This window comes from Salmo salar, chromosome ssa21 (assembly GCF_905237065.1).
Source record: "Salmo salar chromosome ssa21, Ssal_v3.1, whole genome shotgun sequence".
Classification (NCBI taxonomy): Eukaryota; Metazoa; Chordata; class Actinopteri; order Salmoniformes; family Salmonidae; genus Salmo; species Salmo salar.
This window is the reverse complement of record NC_059462.1, coordinates 19269546-19288714: the sequence shown is the minus strand read 5'-3', so window position 1 is coordinate 19288714 and position 19169 is coordinate 19269546. Positions and strand designations below refer to the sequence as shown.

Genomic DNA, 19169 nt, shown 5'->3' with positions numbered 1-19169 from the left:
ACCAGCCCCTGCATGAACAGGACTGACCACCTTTAACCAAAGCTTTATGGTATTACCACCACTTTACCCAAACCCTCACAGGTTGTATGGTTTTTCTATATTAATTCCCATCCCCACATTTTTATGATCCACACACTATCTCTAGGCCTACTGCACATCGAAATGTAGCCTATTAGGAACAAAATCCACAAGCACGTTTTCATCTACAGCTCTCTCTCTCTCTCTCTCTGTGCTCTGTGCGCTCACATCAGTAACTGAATCACGTACCAGCGGAACAGCCCTCGTTCAATGCGAACTTGCCAGACCTATTGGAGAAAACCCCCAAGGCAGGATCTGTCACAGTTTCACTCATTGGTTGGAAGACGATCAGAAACAATGTTAAATGCACCAAGATATAAACTGGAGTCAGTGTGTAGGGCGTCGGGAGGATTCTAGTGGTAACCAGATCTCAATGCCAAGAGAGCTGTTTTCAACTGTTGACGTGACCGGATAATTGAACACAGAATTATTTGGGGTCCATATCGAAAAAAAAATCGACAACGTTGTGCACCTGAAGTCTTGGATTTGTTTAACCTCTAAAGGAGCATTGTTTGATGTTCTTACCCCGAATCAATGCGGGATGCAAGGGCACAAGGTCCAACTGGACTGGATTACCGGATTACTGGACTGATTATAGGACAATTATCGGGCAAAAGTCCTTATCGCTCTCCAGATGTTCGTGAATGAAAGGAAAATGTAAAACGTGGTCCCGAAGGAGCATATTTATTTGGTGCATCTGCTTTACTTTATGGGTTGGTCCATGTGTACATAACCTGTACGCAACAGTGTGTAGCGCTCATAAAAAGTATACTGTATAGATAGATGGTCGCTGACTATGCTGGGAAATGAATGGTTAAATGAATGAGTATCTCAGTATTTTGCTTTAGGTAGGCTATAGATGTCGCATAGGGGCATTGCGCTTTTGTACTGCCTAACCTTCAGCATAGCGGGATGTACAAACGTTTGTAACCTTGTAGCAACAGGGGAAATCATATGCGCTTTAAAATCACTGAATATATTTTATTCGCCGCACCAGCGAATCACGTCTGCCACATGTTACATTTTGTATTGCGTTAAAGCGTGATATGTCTTTGGGCGTTCATCTTTGTTTACACAAAGAGTTCATCATAGCTGTACGGCATGTGAAGGAGGTTAAAAGGACAGCGTAAAATATAGAAAAGATAGAAAGAAATCGATGTAATAACCTCTCCGTTGTGGTAGGATACAAAACTACCTGTCTCGTGTGATTGTAGTCGTAGTGTGGTCGCTGAACAAATCAACAGGTTGGAAGTTAAAACGGGAATTTTAAGCACGCGCATCCTACACAGTAAATGGATATGCGTCTTCCTGTCATATTTTTCCTTCTCTTTTGGGCTAAAGCCCGGACTCTGAAAAATCTAAATTATTCCGTTCCAGAGGAGCAGGGACCTGGAACTGTTATCGGAAACATTGCTAAGGATGCCGGATTTGGACCGGTGGAGAGAGGGGAAAAATCTAACTTTAGAGTTCTGGAGAATTCTGCTCCCCATCTCATTGATGTGGACCCGGAGAGTGGGCTGCTTTTTACCAAACAGCGAATTGACAGGGAGACATTGTGCAGACGCAACCCCAAGTGTCAGCTCTCCATGGAAGTGTTTGCCAACGACAAGGAAATATGCATGATCAAGATTGATGTAGTGGATATAAATGACAACTCGCCAGGTTTTCCCTCAGATCACATCAATATTGATATTTCAGAGAATGCAGCTGCTGGGACACGTTTCCCTCTAACAATTGCGCATGACTCAGATTCTGGGGGAAACGGAATAAAGACTTATCAGGTCACCAGAGATGATTACAATACATTTTCTTTGGACTTGAAATTGAGGGGCGAGGGAACCATCTATCCTGAATTGGTGGTTCAGCGACCTCTAGATAGGGAGGATCAGTCCCATCATACCCTCCTTTTGACAGCCATTGATGGAGGGGAGTATCCAAGATCAGGGTCCATGCAAATCAATGTGAGAGTTACTGATTCAAATGATAATAGCCCAGTATTTGACAAACCCGCCTATGTGCTGGAGCTCCCTGAAAACTCACCACCTGGGAAAATGCTGATAGATCTGAATGCAACAGACCAAGATGAGGGCAGCAATGGACAGGTAGTCTATTCTTTCAGTGGATATGCATCTGATAGAGTCCAGGAGTTGTTTTCTATTGACCCCAACACAGGTGTGGTAAAGATTCAGGGAGAAATTGACTATGAAGAGAATCCAACCATTGAATTTGACGTGCAGGCCAAGGACCTGGGGCCTAACCCCATCCCTGGCCATTGTAAGATTTCAGTCAAAGTGCTTGACAAGAATGATAATTGGCCTGTCATAAGTTTTGTCTCAGTCCGCCAGGGAGCTATCAGTGAGGCAGCGCCTCCAGAATCTGTCATCGCCCTGGTGAGAGTCACTGATAAAGATTCTGGGAGAAATGGCCAGCTCCAATGCAGAGTGCTTGGCAATGTACCATTCAGGCTGCAGGAAAACAATGATAATTTTTACACTCTGCTCACAGACAGACCTCTAGACAGGGAACTGAAAGACGAATATAACGTGACTATAGTGGCCAGAGACAACGGAATACCTTCCTTGAATTACACCAAATCGTTCACAGTGAAAATCTTAGATGAGAATGATAACGCACCACGTTTCACCAAGACGGTGTACGTGCTCCAGGTGCCTGAGAACAACATCCCAGGGGAGTACTTAGGCTCCGTTCTGGCTCATGATCCAGATATAGGTCGGAATGGAACTGTGTCTTACTCCATTTTGCCGTCGCACATCGGAGACGTGTCAGTTTACACCTACGTGTCTGTCAATCCTACCAACGGAGCCATATACGCATCAAGGTCTTTCAACTACGAACAAACTAAGTTCTTTGAGTTCAATGTTCAAGCTAAAGACGCAGGGTCTCCTCATATGGAGGGCAGTGCCACCGTCAGGGTCAGTGTGCTTGACGTCAATGACAATCTACCAGTTATTGTATTACCCCTCCTGCTAAATGACACTGCAGAAATCATGATCCCTAGAAATGTAGGCCTGGGGTACATAGTGACCACGGTAAGAGCAGTCGACCACGACTACGGCGAGAGTGGTCGTCTGACCTACGAGATCTCTGAGGGTAACGAGGAGCACCTGTTTGAGATGGACCCTGTGGCCGGCGAGGTCAGGACTGCCCATGCTGTGTGGGAGGACGTGGCCCCAGCTGTAGAGCTGGTAGTGAAGGTAACCGATCATGGCAAGCCCCCACTTTCTGCTGTGGCCAAGCTGATCATTAAGGCCAGCACAGGAGCCATGGCAGGAGGGGAGTCCAGGGCTAGCGGGGAGCAGCAGCACTGGGACTTGTCCTTGCCCCTCATCGTCACCCTTTGCATCATCTCTGTCATGCTGCTGGCTGTCATGACTGCCATCGCCGTTAAGTCCAAGCATCAAGATAAGGAGGCTGGGAATTATAAGTGCCGCATGGCTGAGTACTCCAACTCCAATCCCCCAGTGGGGAAGGGCAAAAAGAAAAGGATCAACAAGAATGAAATCATGCTGGTGCAGAGCGAGATGGAGGAGAGGGACTCTGTGAGCAGGATGAACGTGGTGAGCAGCCCGTCTCTCATCACCTCACCTATCTGTTTCGACTACCAGACGACCAGCCCCCTGCCTCTCACGCTGCCCAGGTCAGAGGTCATGTACCTGAAAACCACCTCCAACAGCCTGACGATGCCTCGGGCTGGCTGTCACTCAAGCTTCGCGGGGCTTACCACAGAGACTCCTATGAATAGAATGTCAGTGATACAGGTAAGAAACAGAATCATTGTACCATATTTTTTTATTGCCTTTTATTCTTCCATGGTATTTTATACAAATCTGCCACAAGAGAGGTCGTTCTTCAAATCAATACTCAGGCACCATGCAATCAGACATCCTTGTTATCATTTGTATTCCCTGTCTGGCGCCATACGATGTTGCAAATTGAAGGACAAAAAATGCAGCATGATACACCACAAGCGTATTGAAGAAATAATATATGAAAAGATACTGTATTTTTTATCCCAGTTGTTAGTGTGCTAGAATAGATTGTTTGTGATCTACATTTCCTCCACAGAGATCCTAACCAAATTGGCCCATTATGAGTCACTTCTAGCAGCACCTTACAGGTGGTCTAAATAACCAGAAAACCATTTCTGTAAGATATGCAAACCGTGTGGGTCTTGGACTGCGCTGCTGTACTGCCACTGCCAGATCCTCCTGCCACAGAGTGAAAACAAAACCCTGCCCGAAATCTGGGATTGGACAGGTGTTTGAACAGCTTGTCTGATCACATTAGTGAAATATTTTGTGCCAGACAGCTAGATGCACACAGCCTAACCTTACAATCCCATTTCTTGCCCTCCACAAACATGGGCCAGTTCCACAAATCCAAATCCAACGTTGGCAAGATAAGCCATTAATAGGGTCCAGCCCTGCCTTGTAAAAGATGACAAGGCTGCTTATGCAAGCCAGCATATTAAATTGACAAGGAGTGCATGTAATTTTATTTAGCACAGCGGTCTTTTCAGTTGTAAATTATGTAAATATCTAGGACGGTCTCCGAAACAGTCTCATTTGGAGATGATAACACTGATGACAAGAGCTGGCGCTGTCACCAGTTGCTAGGGCATGTGGGTGTGATCAACACAAACACATTATTCTCAAGATGAGAAAAAAACAAGGATGCAGATGACAGTGGCTGATGCATTACTTCTGTCCCTCGCCAAACAGGCACATATGGACATAAAGGAGATTTGTTCTTATCAGGGTGCCACTGATAGCTGCTGCTCTCTCACTGCTGACACTCACACTGGAATATGCTTTATTGAACCTAGAGTCCTTAATTTAAACAATAACAAAGCGGACATCCCGCCTCTGTTTTGATTTAAAAAAAAAGCTGAGCTATGGACCCGGAGAAACGTAACCATTCTCAAATTCATAGACAGAGTTCAAAAAAATGGATGTAGCGAGTAAGGATTGAATGTGTTCCTAAATGCTTCAGATGTACAGATCTGAATGCAGCCCAAGCCATAGTTAATGGAGGTGTCCTTTGAATTTGTCATGTTGCTCATATAAACTGTTGCACACAGGATAACTATTCAGGTGCACAATACACAAATAATTATCTCTCTTCAATTCTCAGACGGATAATTTTCCCTCGGAGCCCAATTATACGTCCAACAGGCAGCCATTTGCTCAAAGGTAAGTCCGCTAAATGATAACTACCTGACAACCACCATTTACATTCAATATCAAGCCATCAGAACAAGCACGTCAAACAGGGCGCAAGGGCGATCACAAGAAAGACAGACGGAAACCACCACCAATAGAGTTATGTTTTTTTTCTTCTCCTGTCTCCTCATCCTGCAGCAGCTCAACATTTAAGGATGCAGAGCGAGCGAGCCTCCGAGACAGTGGCCATGGTGATAGTGACCAGGCTGATAGTGACCAGGATACTAATAAAGGCTCCCACTGCGACACGTCTGCCAGGGAGGCCATCAAGATGAAAGCCACAGCGGTTAATGGCCAGCCTCTCGAGCAGGGTGAGTGGAAGCTCTCTCTCTCTGTCTCTCTGACATCTTGAAGATGCTTAATGGACCCTTGTATCAGACCCTTGTTTTTCCAATCACAGCACCAAGCCAAAATGCACTACAAACACATGTACACAGTCTGTTTATCCCCAATCCTACAGTACCATCCTCAGGGTAAAGCTAAAGCAAATAATGATAGTACAGTGTACACCTCAAAGAGATTCCTGAAATCATAATACTTAAACAAGATTTCAGCAGTATGAATTCTATGCAATTACAATTTAGTCATTCAGAACAGGGTATCCAAAAGTCAGTTCTGGGAGCCCCCCATGTGCACATTTAAATTTCTTCCCTAGCACTAAACAGCTGATTCAAATAATCATAGCCTGATGATGAGTGCACCCAGGGGGGGCCCCAAGACTTAAGTTTGGGAAACGCTGATTTAGCAGACTTACAGTAGTGAGTGCATACATTTTCATACTGGTCCCGGGTGGGATTCAAAACCACAACCCGAGTGTTGCAAGCACCATGCTCTACCAACTGAGCCACACGGGACCAGCACGATCTACCAACTGAGCTACACAGGACATAAGCAGCAGTAATTCAATCTTAGCTCTATGAGGCAGCATGATATTGTAGCTCAGCCCATATGGAAAAAATACATTTAAAGGGATACGTCGGGATTTGATCTACCTCAGAGTCAGAGGAACTCATGGATACTATTTTCTTATTTCTTTAAATATCATTTTGGGTGCATTTTCAGGATACATTTGAAAATGTAAAGAAATGGCCAAATCATATATACATTAAAATACATCTTGACATACATTGCAAATTGTATTTAAAATGCATTTGTAAAGGTATTTAAAATACACCTGAAAATGTATTTAAAATGCATCTGAAAAAAGTAATAAATATATTTTTGAAAATATATGATTTGGCCAATTCTTTATATTTTCAAATGTATTCTGGAAATGCATCAAATTCAAGGGTTTGACTTTATTTTTTACTGTTTTATACATTGTAGAATAATAGTGAAGACATCAAAACTATGAACTAATACATGTGGAATCATGTAGTAACCAAAAAAGTGTGAAACAAATCGAAATGTATTTTATATTTGAGATTCTTCAAATAGCCACCCTTTGCCTTGATGACAGCTTTGCACACTCTTGGCATTCTCTCAACCAGCTTCATGAGGTAGTCACCTGGAATGCATTTCAATTAACAGGTGTGCCTTTTTAAAAGTTAATTTGGGGAATTTCTTTCCTTCTTAATGCGTTTGCCAATCCTTTGTGTTGTGACATGGTAGCGGTGGTATTACAGAAGAATGCCCTATTTGGTAAAATACCAAGTCCATATTATGTCAAGAATAGCTCAAATAAGCAAAGAGAAATGACAGTCCATCATGACTTTAAGACATAAAGGTCAGTCAATACGGAAAATTTCAAAAAGTTTGAAAGTTTCTTCAGGTGCAGTCGCAAAAACCATCAAGCACTATGATGAAACTGGCTCTCCACAGGAAAGGAAGACCCAGAGTTACCTCTGCTGCAGAGGATAAGTTCACTAGAGTCAACTGCACCTCAGATTGCAGCCCAAATAAATGCTTCACAGAGTTCAAGTAACAGACACATCTCAACATCAACTGTTCAGAGGAGACTGTGTGAATCAGGCCTTCATGGTAGAATTGCTGCAAAGAAACCACTATTAAAGGACACCAATAATAAGAAGAGACTTGCTTGGGCCAAGAAACACGAGCAATGGACATTAGACCGGTGGAAATCTGTTCTTTGGTCTGATGAGCCCAAATTTGAGATTTTTGTTTCCAATCGCTGTGTCTTTGTGAGATGCAGAGTAGGTGAACGGATGATCTCTGCATGTGTGGTTCCCAATGTGAAGCATGGAGGAGGAGGTGTGATGGGTGTAGGGGTGCTTTGCTGGTGACACTGTCAGTGATTTATTTAGAATTCAAGGCACACTTAACCAGCATGGCTACCACAGCATTCTGCAGTGTTACGCTATCCCATCGGGTTTGCGCTTAGTGGGACTACCACTTGTTTTTCAACAGGACAATGACCCAACACACCTCCAGGCTGTGTAAGGGCTATTTGACCAAGAAGGAGAGTGATGGAGTGCTGCATCAGATGACCTGGCCTCCACAATCACCCAACCTCATCCCAATTGAGATGGTGTGTGATGAGTTGAACCGCAAAGTGGAGGAAAAGCAGCCAACAAGTGCTGAGCATATGTGGGAACTCCTTCAAGACTTTTGGAAAAGCATTCCAGGTGAAGCAAGTTAAGAGAATGCCAAAGGTGTGCAAAGCTTTTTTTGTTTACTACATGATTCCATATGAGTTATTTCATAGTTTTGATGTCTTCACTATTATTCTTCAATGTATAAAATAGTAAAAATAAAGAAAAACCCTTGAATGAATAGGTGTATGCAAACTTTTGACTGGTACTGTATATTTTACGTTTATATTTTTCAATGTCACATTAAATAAACTTTGCATTAAAAAATCTATAAATATTTTATTTAAAGCAATTATGGAACTGAATCTGGGTTGTTGATTGCTTCTGGTGGGGGGTTTCATCGGATTTCATACACTATATATACAAAAGTATGTGGACACCGCTTCAAATTAACGGATACGGCTATTACAGCCACACTCGTTGCTGACGGGTGTATAAAATCGAGCACACAGCCATGCAATCTCCATAGACAAACATTGGCAGTAGAATGGCCTTACTGAAGAGCTCAGTGACTTTCAACGTGGCACTGCCATAGGATGCCACCTTTCCAACAAGTCAGTTCGTCAAATTTCAGCCCTGCTAGAGATGCCCCGGTCAACTGTAAGTGCTGTTATTGTGAAGTGGAAATGTCTAGGAGCAACAACGGCTCAGCCGCGAAGTGGTAGGCCTCACAAGCTCACAGAATGGGACCACCGAGTGCTGAAACGCGTAAAAATCATCTATCCTCGGTTGCAATACTCACTACGAGTTCCAAACTCCCTCTGGAAGCAACATCAGCACAACTGATGACCTCCCGAGTGGTGCAGCGGTCTAAGGCACTGCGTCTCAGTGCTGGTTCGATCCCGGGCTCTATCACAACCCGGCCGAGATCGGGAGTCCCATAGGGCGGCGCACAATTGGCTCAGCGTCGTCTGGGTTAGGGGATGGTTTGGCTGGGGTAGGCCATCATTGTAAATAAGAATTTATTCTTAACTGACTTGCCTAGTTAAATTAAGGTTAATAAAAAACCGACTGTTCTTCAGGAGCTTCGTGAAATTGGTTTCCATGGCCAAGCAGCCAGACACACAAGCCTAAGATTGCTATGCCAAGCTTCGGCTGGAGTGGTGTAAAGCTCGCCGCCATTGGACTCTGGAGCAGTGGAAACACATTCTCTGGAGTGATGAATCATGCTTTACCATCTGGCAGTCTGTCGGACTAATCTGGGTTTGGTGGAGGATGCCAGGAGAACGCTACCTGCCCCAGTGCATTGTACCAACTGTGAAGTTTGGTGGAGGAGGAATAATGGTCTGGGGCTGTTTTTTATGGTTTGGGCTATGCCCCTTAGTTCCAGTGAAGGAAAATCTTAACACTACAGCATACAATGACATTATAGCCTTCCCAGAAGAGTGGAGATGTTGCAGCAAAGGGGGGGACCAACATATTAATGCCCATGATTTTGGAATGAGATGTTCGACAAGCGGGTGTCCACATACTTTTGGTCGTGTAGTAAAGAAAAAGGAAATGTTGAATCAAATTGGGAAATAATGTAGATTGCTTGAGCATTTGTTGAACACATATTCAACTTAAGTTCAATCTTACTTTCAAAAATGATGCTGCTATCATTAAGACATCAGGCAGGCACCATCGGTTTGCACCATTGATGTTGCTGTGGACAGGGGAATTAGGGGAGTGTATTAATTGCAGATTGGCAATTTAGAGTTCAAAATGATGTGCATTGTTTTGAAAAAGGATTGCAGCATGTCTAACATTTTTCTTCCACGTTTAGTCCATTCCCTTGGACATCATTCTTAGCATTGACTCACAAATCCAAGCCTTATTAATCTCTGCTTACAATTACTTTATGATCTTCCGGGCTACACAGCATATTCTTCCATTAAAGGTCCTGAACAGTCATTCTGAAAAGTACTTTTTCTTTCATGGCCAACTACCAGGAAATTTGAAAAGACAGGCTGAGTGGCCGGGGAGTTTATATTCAGAACTCTCCTTGACTGATACCTCTTTGAAACGCCTATGTCAAGCAAGTTGGATGCAGTGGGCAATGCTGCAGTAAAATCATCATAAGCAAATTTGGTGATGCACAAAGCAACTGAAACAACAACTGAAATTGAATCACTAACTTTTTTATGCGAGTAAAGTACATGTCGGATAAAAACTATTATGACAGGCCTGATAGAATTTTTTCTGTAAACTTTCCAAATGTCCAAAAAAAAAAACGATAGCAAGCTGGGATCTTTTTGTGTCGGTAAAATGAATTATGCGAAAAATGTCAGTAGAAACGTTTTTATGTGCAAATATTGATATGATAACTTTCATATCGAAGTAAACTTAGAGTCACATGATGACATGTGTGGTCCTCCGACTACGACTTGTAGGGAAAGGATGCCGTTTATTAGGCTACTGAAGTAACATTTTTACATTGGTAAATTAGTCTAGTGCCAGCTATCTAAACTTGGTCAAATTACCGACCGGGGTGGGGCCCATTGATCATCAGTTGTCATATTAAAAACAGCAAACATTTGCCTCTACCCTATGACAAAATGTTTTGAATTGCAGGAAATTAGCTGTAAAACTGCACATTTTTCTCTCCGCCCCATGGCAAAATGACTAGAATTGGAGGAAATTAACTTTAAACTAAACATTTTTCTCTTCGCTGTAACGAGAGGTGCCGCTAAAATATTTTGCTCGCCAGTTGGATGGAAACCTAGTTAATGATATAAAAAAAACATCACCCATTTGGCAGGTCTCTTGTGATGCAAATAACAGATGTGTTGACTTGACAACTGCATCTGAGTTTTGAACGACCCTCCTCCCTTTTGTTCCACGCTGGCTGAAAACCTAGCTAGCCAGTAACCAGCTAACACCAGATATGAATAGGGTAAACATTTAATTATATTAGCTGACACTCCACAGTTAAATCTTGGCACCAGTAGAGTAGCTATATATCTATATAAGCCATGCCCCTCTGCAAACACACCTTCTGTTGGTTATAAGGCGATACTAGGTAAGAGAATATCATGTTACCATTGGTGTATTCGAATGAGAGTTAAGGAGATGTCACCTTGTCCCCTTAATAATTAATTCAAGCATTTGACATGGGGGAGGGGACCAGTAACTTTATAATCAAACTTTATCAATGTAGAAGCAACAGTCATTTTTCATACTTTGGTCATCATCCTTTGATCTGGTTTCCTTCAAATATCATTCAATTTCATGAAACGTGATGTTGGCTGTTCATGACCTACGGAAACAAAAATGGAACAGACACATTTGAAGATTAGTAATTAGTTAGAAACATGACAGTCAAAGCCTACAAAGTCATGCAGCTATAAATATCTTTACCTCTGTGAATAAAAGAGAAATGGTGAATCAAATTTGGGACAAAATATACATTGCTTGACTGCTTATTAAACACCTTAGTTAGCAAAAGTTCTATCTTACCTTAAAACATTATGCACCCCCACAACATGATGCTGCCACCCCCGTGCTTCACGGTTGGGATGGTGTTCTTCAGCTTGCAAGCATCCCCCTTTTTCCTCCAAACATAACGATGGTCATTATGGCCAAACAGTTCTATTTTTGTTTCATCAGACCAGAGGACAAAAAGTACGATCATTGTCCCCATGTGCAGTTGCAAACCGTAGTCTGGCTTTTTTATGGCAGTTTTGGCTTCTTCCTTGGTGAGCGGCCTTTCAAGTTATGTCGATATAGGACTCGTTTTACTGTGGATATAGATACTTTTGTACCAGTTTCCTCCAGCATCTTCACAAGGTCCTTTGCTGTTGTTTTGGGATTGATTTGCACTTTTCGCATCAAAGTACATTCATCTCTAGGAGACAGAACGCGTCTCCTTCCTGAGCGGTATGAAGGCCGCGTGGTCCCATGGTGTTTATACTTGCGTACTATTGTTTGTACAGATGAACATGGTACCTTCAGTCATTTGTAAATTGCTCCCAAGGATGAACCAGACTTGTGGAGGTCTACAAATTGTTTTCTGAGGTCTTGGCTGATTTCTTTTGATTTTCCCATGATGTCAAGCAAAGAGGCACTGAGTTTGAAGGTAGGTCTTGAAATACATCCACAGGTACACCTCCAATTGACTCAATTTACGTCAATTAGCCAATCAGAAGCTTCTAAAGCCATGACATAATTTTCTGGAATTTTCCAAGCTGTTTAAAGGCACAGTCAACTTAGTGTATGTAAACTTCTGACCCATTGGAATTGTGATACAGTGAATTATAAGTGAAATAATCCGTCTGTAAACAATTCTTGGAAAAATTACTTGTGTCATGCACAAAGTGATGTCCTAACCGACTTGCCAAAACTCTAGTTTGTTAAGAAGAAATTTGTGGAGTGGTTGAATAACGAGTTTTAATGACTCCAACCTAAGTGTATGTAAACTTCCGACTTCAACTGTATATTTGGCCTTGTGTTTTAGGTTATTGCCCGACTGAAAAGTGAATTCAACTCCCAGTCTCCCAGCAGACTGAAGTAGGTTTTCATCTAGGATTTTGCCTGTGCAAACAGGATGCATGTTTTGGATTATTATTATTCGGGTACAGGCTTCCTTCTTTTCACTCTGTCATTTAGGTTAATATTGTGGAGTAACTACAATGTTGTTGATCCATCCTCAGTTTTCTCATATCACAACCATTAAAGCTCTGTCACTGTTTTAATATCACCATTGGCCTCATGGTGCAATCCCTAAACAGTGACCTTCCTCTCTGGCAACTGAGCTAGGATGGAAGCCTGTATCTTTGTAGTGACTGGGTGTATTGATATACCATCCAAAGCCTAATTAATAACTTCACCATGCTTAAAGGGATACAGTGGCTTGCGAAAGTATTCACCCCCTTGGCATTTTTCCTATTTTGTTGCCTTACAACCTGGAATTAAAATATATTTTTGGGGGAGTTTGTATCATTTGATTTACACAACATGCCTACCACTTTGAAGATGCCAAATATGTTTTATTGTGAAACAAAGAAGAAATAAGACAAAAAAAAGAAAACTTGAGTGTGCATAACTATTCACCCCCCCAAAGTCAATACTTTGTAGAGACACCTTTTGCAGCAGTTACAGCTGCAAGTCTCTTGGGGTATGTCTCTACTGTATAAGCTTGGCACATCTAGCCACTGAGATTTTTGCCCATTCTTCAAGGCAAAACTGCTCCAGCTCCTTCAAGTTGGATGGGTTCTGCTGGTGTACAGCAATCTTTAAGTCATACTACAGATTCTCAATTGGATTGTGGTCTGGGCTTTGACTAGGCCATTCCAAGACATTTAAATGTTTCCCCTTAAACCACTCAAGTGTTGCTTTAGCAGTATGCTTAGGGTCATTTTCCTGCTAGAAGGTGAAGTTCCATCCCAATCTCAAATCTCTGGAAGACTGAAACAGGTTTCCCTCAAGAATTTCCCTGTATTCAGCGCAATCCATCATTCCTTCAATTCTGACCAGTTTCCCAATCCCTGCCGATGAAAAACATCCCCACAGCATGATGCTGCCACCACCATGCTTCACTGTGAGGATGGTATTCACGGGGTGGGGAGAGGTGTTGGGTTTGCGCCAGACATAGCGTTTTCCTTGATGGCCAAAAAGCTCAATTTTAGTCTCATCTGACCAGAGTACCTTCTTCCATATGTTTGGGGAGTCTCCCACATGCCTTTTGGAGAACTCCAAACGTGTTTGCTTATTTTCTTCTTTAAGCAATGGCCACTTTTCTGGCCACTCTTCCGTAAAGCCAAGCTCTGTGGAGTGTACGGCATAAAGTGGTCCTATGGACAGATACTCCAATCTCCGCTGTGGAGCTTTGCAGCTCCTTCAGGGTTATCGTTGGTCTCTTTGTTGCCTCTCTGATTAACGCCCTCCTTGCCTGGTTGGTGAGTTTTGATGGGCAGCCCTCTCTTGGCAGGTTTGTTGTGGTGCCATATTCTTTCCATTTTTTTATAATGGATTTAATGGTGCTCCGTGGGATGTTCAAATTTTTTATATTTTTTTATAACCCAATCCTCATCTGTACTTCTCCACAACTTTGTCCCTGACCTGTTTGGAGAGTGATGGTTGCTGATAATGGTCCTCTGTACGCCTATGTAGATATTCCATAAAAAACTCAGCCGTTTCCAGCTACAATAGCCATTTACAACATTAACAATGTCTACACTGTATTTCTTAACAATTTGATGTTATTTTAATGGCCCAAAAAATATGCTTTTCTTTCAAAAACAAGGTAATTTCTAAGTGACCCCAAACTTTTGAACGGTGCACATTTAGACGAAAACATAAATTAATTTGGAATCCATTTTGAGTACAGGAAATATATTTCAATGTATATTTTTTTCTGCATGGGAGTCCTGTTGCAGAAATGTTGAGCTGCACTGCCAAGATGAAATGAAGGCACCAGAGTGGAAAGTAGATGATAGTGAAGAGGATAAAAGGGTCCATTGGCTGAAGGAAAGAATGTTCAAACATCCTCTGCCGGCTTTAGCATTCAAACAAGCTCATATGCATGGTATAGTGTACCTCTATTGCTGTCTCATTTGATCATTTCATTATTTGATTATAAACTTCCTTCAAGCTTGAATTGGAAGACGGGGACAAAAGAGCATGACAGACGCTTTCAGTACAAACAGACAGGTAGCGTTTGGTGGCTCCTGACAGAATGTTTTCATACAGCTTTTCTACGGGCGACATTCTCAGTTGCCTTGTCTGGAATCTTAAATGGAATGTTAGAATGGACTGTTAGAATGGACTGTTAGAATGGACTGTTAGAATGGACTGTTAGAATGGACCTATAAAGAAATGTGTATTTCATACCAGTTATGTCAAGTCTTGTTGACGTGCTCAATAGGCTACATACAATCATTGATGAATTTCAATTTCCACCAGTCAAGTCCTTTTCACTACTGGTCGGATTATGATTGGTTTATGTAGCTCTTTTCCTGCATGATATGATGCATATAAAAGATAAGGCACGTCTCCCATAAAAGTCCGTTTGTCTGCAGTCGGAAAGATAATGGAGGACTTGACTGAAGTGGGGCTTGTTCTCATTTCCCTCAGTGAGAGACAGAAGTGTCTTGGAATTGAATGGCTGTGGTCATCAGATCCCTGTGCAGTACTTTCCACTCCATTTGCATTGCTATGAGCTGTTTGTTTGTGGCGTGCTCAGGAGGACAGCGATGGGAACACTGTTGTGGTTGCCAGGGGGACGTGTGGGATTGTGCGTGTGTGTCAGGGGAAACGGCAGGGCCATGCTCTCTCTGTGGGAGGTGTAAATTCAATCACACTTTTCTGGAGCACATATTTCTGAGTCTGATTCTCCAGCCCCTGTTCAAAGGCCAATCAAATGGAAAGATATTGAAAGAGATGTTTCATATGTGCACAGTGGAATTTACACACTGCACTGATGCTTACTTGACTGGAATGTCAATTAATTTAAAGGACTACATTTTTAAGATAAGAGCAATGCAAAGAACTGGGGCAATGCATTTAATATTAATAGCTTGTGTTAACGCTTTTTTCTGACGTACTCTGAGTTGTCTTTGGTTGTAGAAAATGTACAGCAGTTTAAAGCTAAGCTAATTGTCGCATTAAATGTGTACTGTAAGGGTTTGTCAGTTCTACATTGAATGTACATTGAGTGTGCAGACAGTTCATCCTCCAAGCACGAAAAGTCAGACAGTTTCTGCATTATGTATATTTTCTATAGGCCACAGCGCACACATACTTGTTTGTAGGAAGTGTAGATACAGTATATGTTCTTTATCTCTAGGAAAATAAGTATTGAATTCCAGCAAGTTGTGCTGGTAGCCTGGAACAATAGTTTAGACTTAATTCAAAGAGCACTATACAGGAAAACCGTGCAGTCTTTGAATCATATCCCGAGAAGCCCTAACACAAAAGGCCACAACAGTGGATTAAGTAGTGTTTTTGTATTTTCACCTTTAACAAAGACTCCAGTCTCCTCTCAGCTTTGATACAGGTAATTTATGCACCTGTGCGTCTCTCAATTGCGTCCCCCTCTGAATATGTATTGTCTCCAGGAGAAACCAGGAGCATACATCTTGGGGTTCTCTGTTGCTAGGCTTTGTCTGTTTCTATTTATAATGACCAGGCAGATTCTTTTCTTGGAAAACATGTTTTTCCCTTCAACTTAACCATAGTACACCACCCATGTGATCCCTTTAAATGGGTCCTTTGTGTCCCTGGCTTTTAAAAAGCATCCACAAGGCATATCACTGCAATTGTAGACCCATTAAACATGATTAGTCCTGGAACTCTAAGGTGCCTTAAGAGATTTAAATTATACTGACTGTGGCAGGATCGTGGCAAGGCACAGCCTGTCTACTCTTGCTATTTTTTGTAAGATCCCAATGTCTTTAGGAATAGCTACAGTACTGTATGTACAAGGGAAGGAAGTAACATACAGATGTGGGATCTTAATTTGAGCCAGTTTGCTACAGCAGGAAAATAATACATTTTTGTGTGGGAATTATTATGTGGATTATAATTAATGGGATTTTTTGTAAGGGTTGATATATTTTTCGTAAGGGAAAATCAAGTCCGAAATTTAAAAATGTAAGTTCCAAGTTTCGAAATCCTTGTTAACACCTCAAATACACTACATTTCCTGCATTGCAACAGGGTGATCAAGTTAATATCCTACTGTACATCTGTATGGTTGGTCTGTGTTGTGCGAGACATTTACATTTACATTTTAGTCATTTAGCAGACGCTCTTATCCAGAGCGACTTACAGTAGTGAATGCATACATTTCATACATTTTTTTTTCCCGACATGAACACACAAATCCTGATAACGAAGAGCTATTGTTTCAGGCCAGGTGTGCTTCTTTGCCTATTAGCTGTGACAATAAACGGTCACTGTGAGTCGAGATATGATAGTTTCCTATATTTAACCACTTGCCATATGTGTTGCAAAATTAACATAAAATGCCTTGTTAGCACCTATCTTAATGGATGCTCATACCCTTATATTAATTTTTAATTGTCTGAACTAATTTGAATTCAACGAATATGGTGAGAAGGCAATGCGAAACTGGCTTTTTTGTTCTCTCAGACATAAATGCAGTAGTCCAAAATATAAAGTGCAAATGCTTCTATGAACCTTTTCCATATACAGACCTCTCTCTTTACATCATTGTCAAAGGCTAGATTCTCTGCAGTGGTGAGCGCTACCTCCAAAAATAGTTTTTTTTTTGTGGTCTTTTTATATGTATATATGTAAAACTGGTTGTTTTTTCCCCCTCTGACTGGAGATGAAAGACAGACAAAATGCAATGGGCACTTGACTGTAATCTGTGGTCCCCTACATTGGTGGGTATGCCTTCAAAGCACAGTGATTGTAATGTGTGGGACCTATGTTGCAGTTTTACAAAATCGAACTGTTGTCATTTTGTTCTCCCTTTTGATTTAATATGCATTTTGAACTCACATTTTCTCTTGATCTTGGTCCTGACAGACTGGAAATTGGAGTGGTTGTACTTATTCCCTAGAAATGATTTATTCATTTTTCTATGCTTTTTATTTCAGTATGTGTGGGAGGAGATTGAGCTGGCTCTGAATTTAATTGTATTCTTTAACTTGCATATTTGATTATACTTTGTAAAGCGATCATCAGTCATTTAATAAGAACTTTGTAAATCTTTCCTTAGGACAAGGCAGATCTCTTCACTGCACAGATGAATGTCGTGCACTGGGCCATTCTGACAGATGCTGGATGCCAAAGTTACGTGTAGGAAGCCAAGCAGACAGCGCCGATAATCGCACCAACCTTTTCATCCCAGTGGGAATGGAGGCCATGGTGGAGACAGAGATTTATGGCAGCCTCAACCGCAGTGCAGCCAGAAAAACCCTCAGCACGTTCGGGAAGGAGCAGCGGGACAGCATCATCCTAGTAGCCAACGTCAAACCCTACTTAAAGTCTCAGCGCGGCCTCAGTCCCCTGCTGCAGGAGTGCTCCTCCATGTCCAGCAGCCCCACCAAGGGGGACACACCCCTGGACTCCCCAACCAAAGGGCCCAGGGAGGAGGTGGGGAGGGTCGGGGAGGGGGGCTCAGACAGCAGTGCCTACGGACCCCCAGATGGCCAGTGTTCACCGCCCCATACGGAACTGGAGGATCCGTCGTACCTGTCCTGCGACCTCAGTCCCAAGTCCCTGTCCAACAGCCTTATCCACAGATCTGGGATCATCAGCCAGGAATGTGGGGGGATGGAGTGCGTCAATCTGGACCAGCGGGACTCTGGGAACTAAAAGGTCAAAGTCTGGGCCTTGCTCTCATTTGGCCGCCATGTGATGAGGTCACAGATGAATGACGGAGGGGTAATTTGTTTTGACCCAGGAAGGTTCCAGACATGCATTGTATAACCAAAAACCATCAGACATTAGCTATCTCTTTTTTTGATTCTGTGGTTTGTTGTTGGAAGTAAAGTGTGTGCTCTTGGTTCTGACTGCTGTGAGCGGAAGGGCAAGGAAACCATTGCTTTCATGCCATTACGTGTTTTCATGGTATACCCTTCAATTTAGATGTCCGTGTTTTACACATTTCAAGCTCCAATTTTGTGAGGCTGTTGATCAAATTGCTGCTGTGAAGCTATTGAGTCCTGTCTGCTTATGTACAGTGAAATGTTTTGTCTTCACTTACTGTAGTGTATGAGAAACATCATTTGGATATTTCAGACAATTGAAATACGTATAATTCAAGTATAATACAATGTGAAGTGTCTTATGAACATTTAAAGGCGACTCTGCTCTGGTAAAATAGGGAATGTCGCTTTTCATAAAACAATTTGAGGTCCCTGAAAATTCTAACTGTTTTTTATGAATGTATTTGTAATTTTATCGTCGTCTTCTCTGCAGTTTATGTGCAAATAAGCTGAGCTTTCAAGTGAATATAAGCTGCTGTACTTGTTGTTATTAAATTTGTATACACATGTGCTACTGCGAAACATGGAATGTAATTATTTTTGACAAATGGTGCCTCTAAAGCTATTAAGCTTTGTTATGCCTGAGGATCATAATTCTCTCTCCAAGGTATGGTTCAAGGGCTGACATGATTTATCTTGCTTAATCAACTGTCAGAAAAATCTGCAACCCCACAAACACACACCAACACGAGCCATGGCTATTTACAATAGCGGTTGAGATCCCACTCTCAAGTTAACTTAATATTATCATACTCTTAACCGCAGTCACCTTTCTTTTTACACACCATCTAATTATCTTTTACAGCAAACAAATGAAATCAGACAATATGAAAAGACAATATGAAATACTTTACAGA

General features: G+C 42.0%; 1 protein-coding gene across 1 annotated transcript; it reads left to right on the top strand.

Annotated features, from left to right (window-relative positions):
- Positions 1-267: 267 nt before the first annotated feature.
- LOC106581908 (protocadherin-17) lies at positions 268-18834 on the top strand. Its single transcript, XM_014164357.2, has 4 exons — positions 268-3857; positions 5233-5291; positions 5460-5632; positions 17541-18834. Exons 1-4 carry the CDS (start codon positions 1371-1373, stop codon positions 18137-18139), a joined length of 3318 nt encoding a protein of 1105 aa, XP_014019832.1. The 5' UTR covers positions 268-1370; the 3' UTR covers positions 18140-18834.
- The last annotated feature ends 335 nt before the right edge of the window (positions 18835-19169 follow it).

Bases quoted from the DNA above. Each gene is read 5' to 3' on its own strand.
- LOC106581908 (XM_014164357.2), top strand. From the start codon at position 1,371: ATGGATATGCGTCTTCCTGTCATATTTTTCCTTCTCTTTTGGGCTAAA. The intron at 3,858-5,232 runs GTAAGAAACAGA...TTCAATTCTCAG, and splicing joins ATAGAATGTCAGTGATACAG to ACGGATAATTTTCCCTCGGA. The intron at 5,292-5,459 runs GTAAGTCCGCTA...CTCATCCTGCAG, and splicing joins AGGCAGCCATTTGCTCAAAG to CAGCTCAACATTTAAGGATG.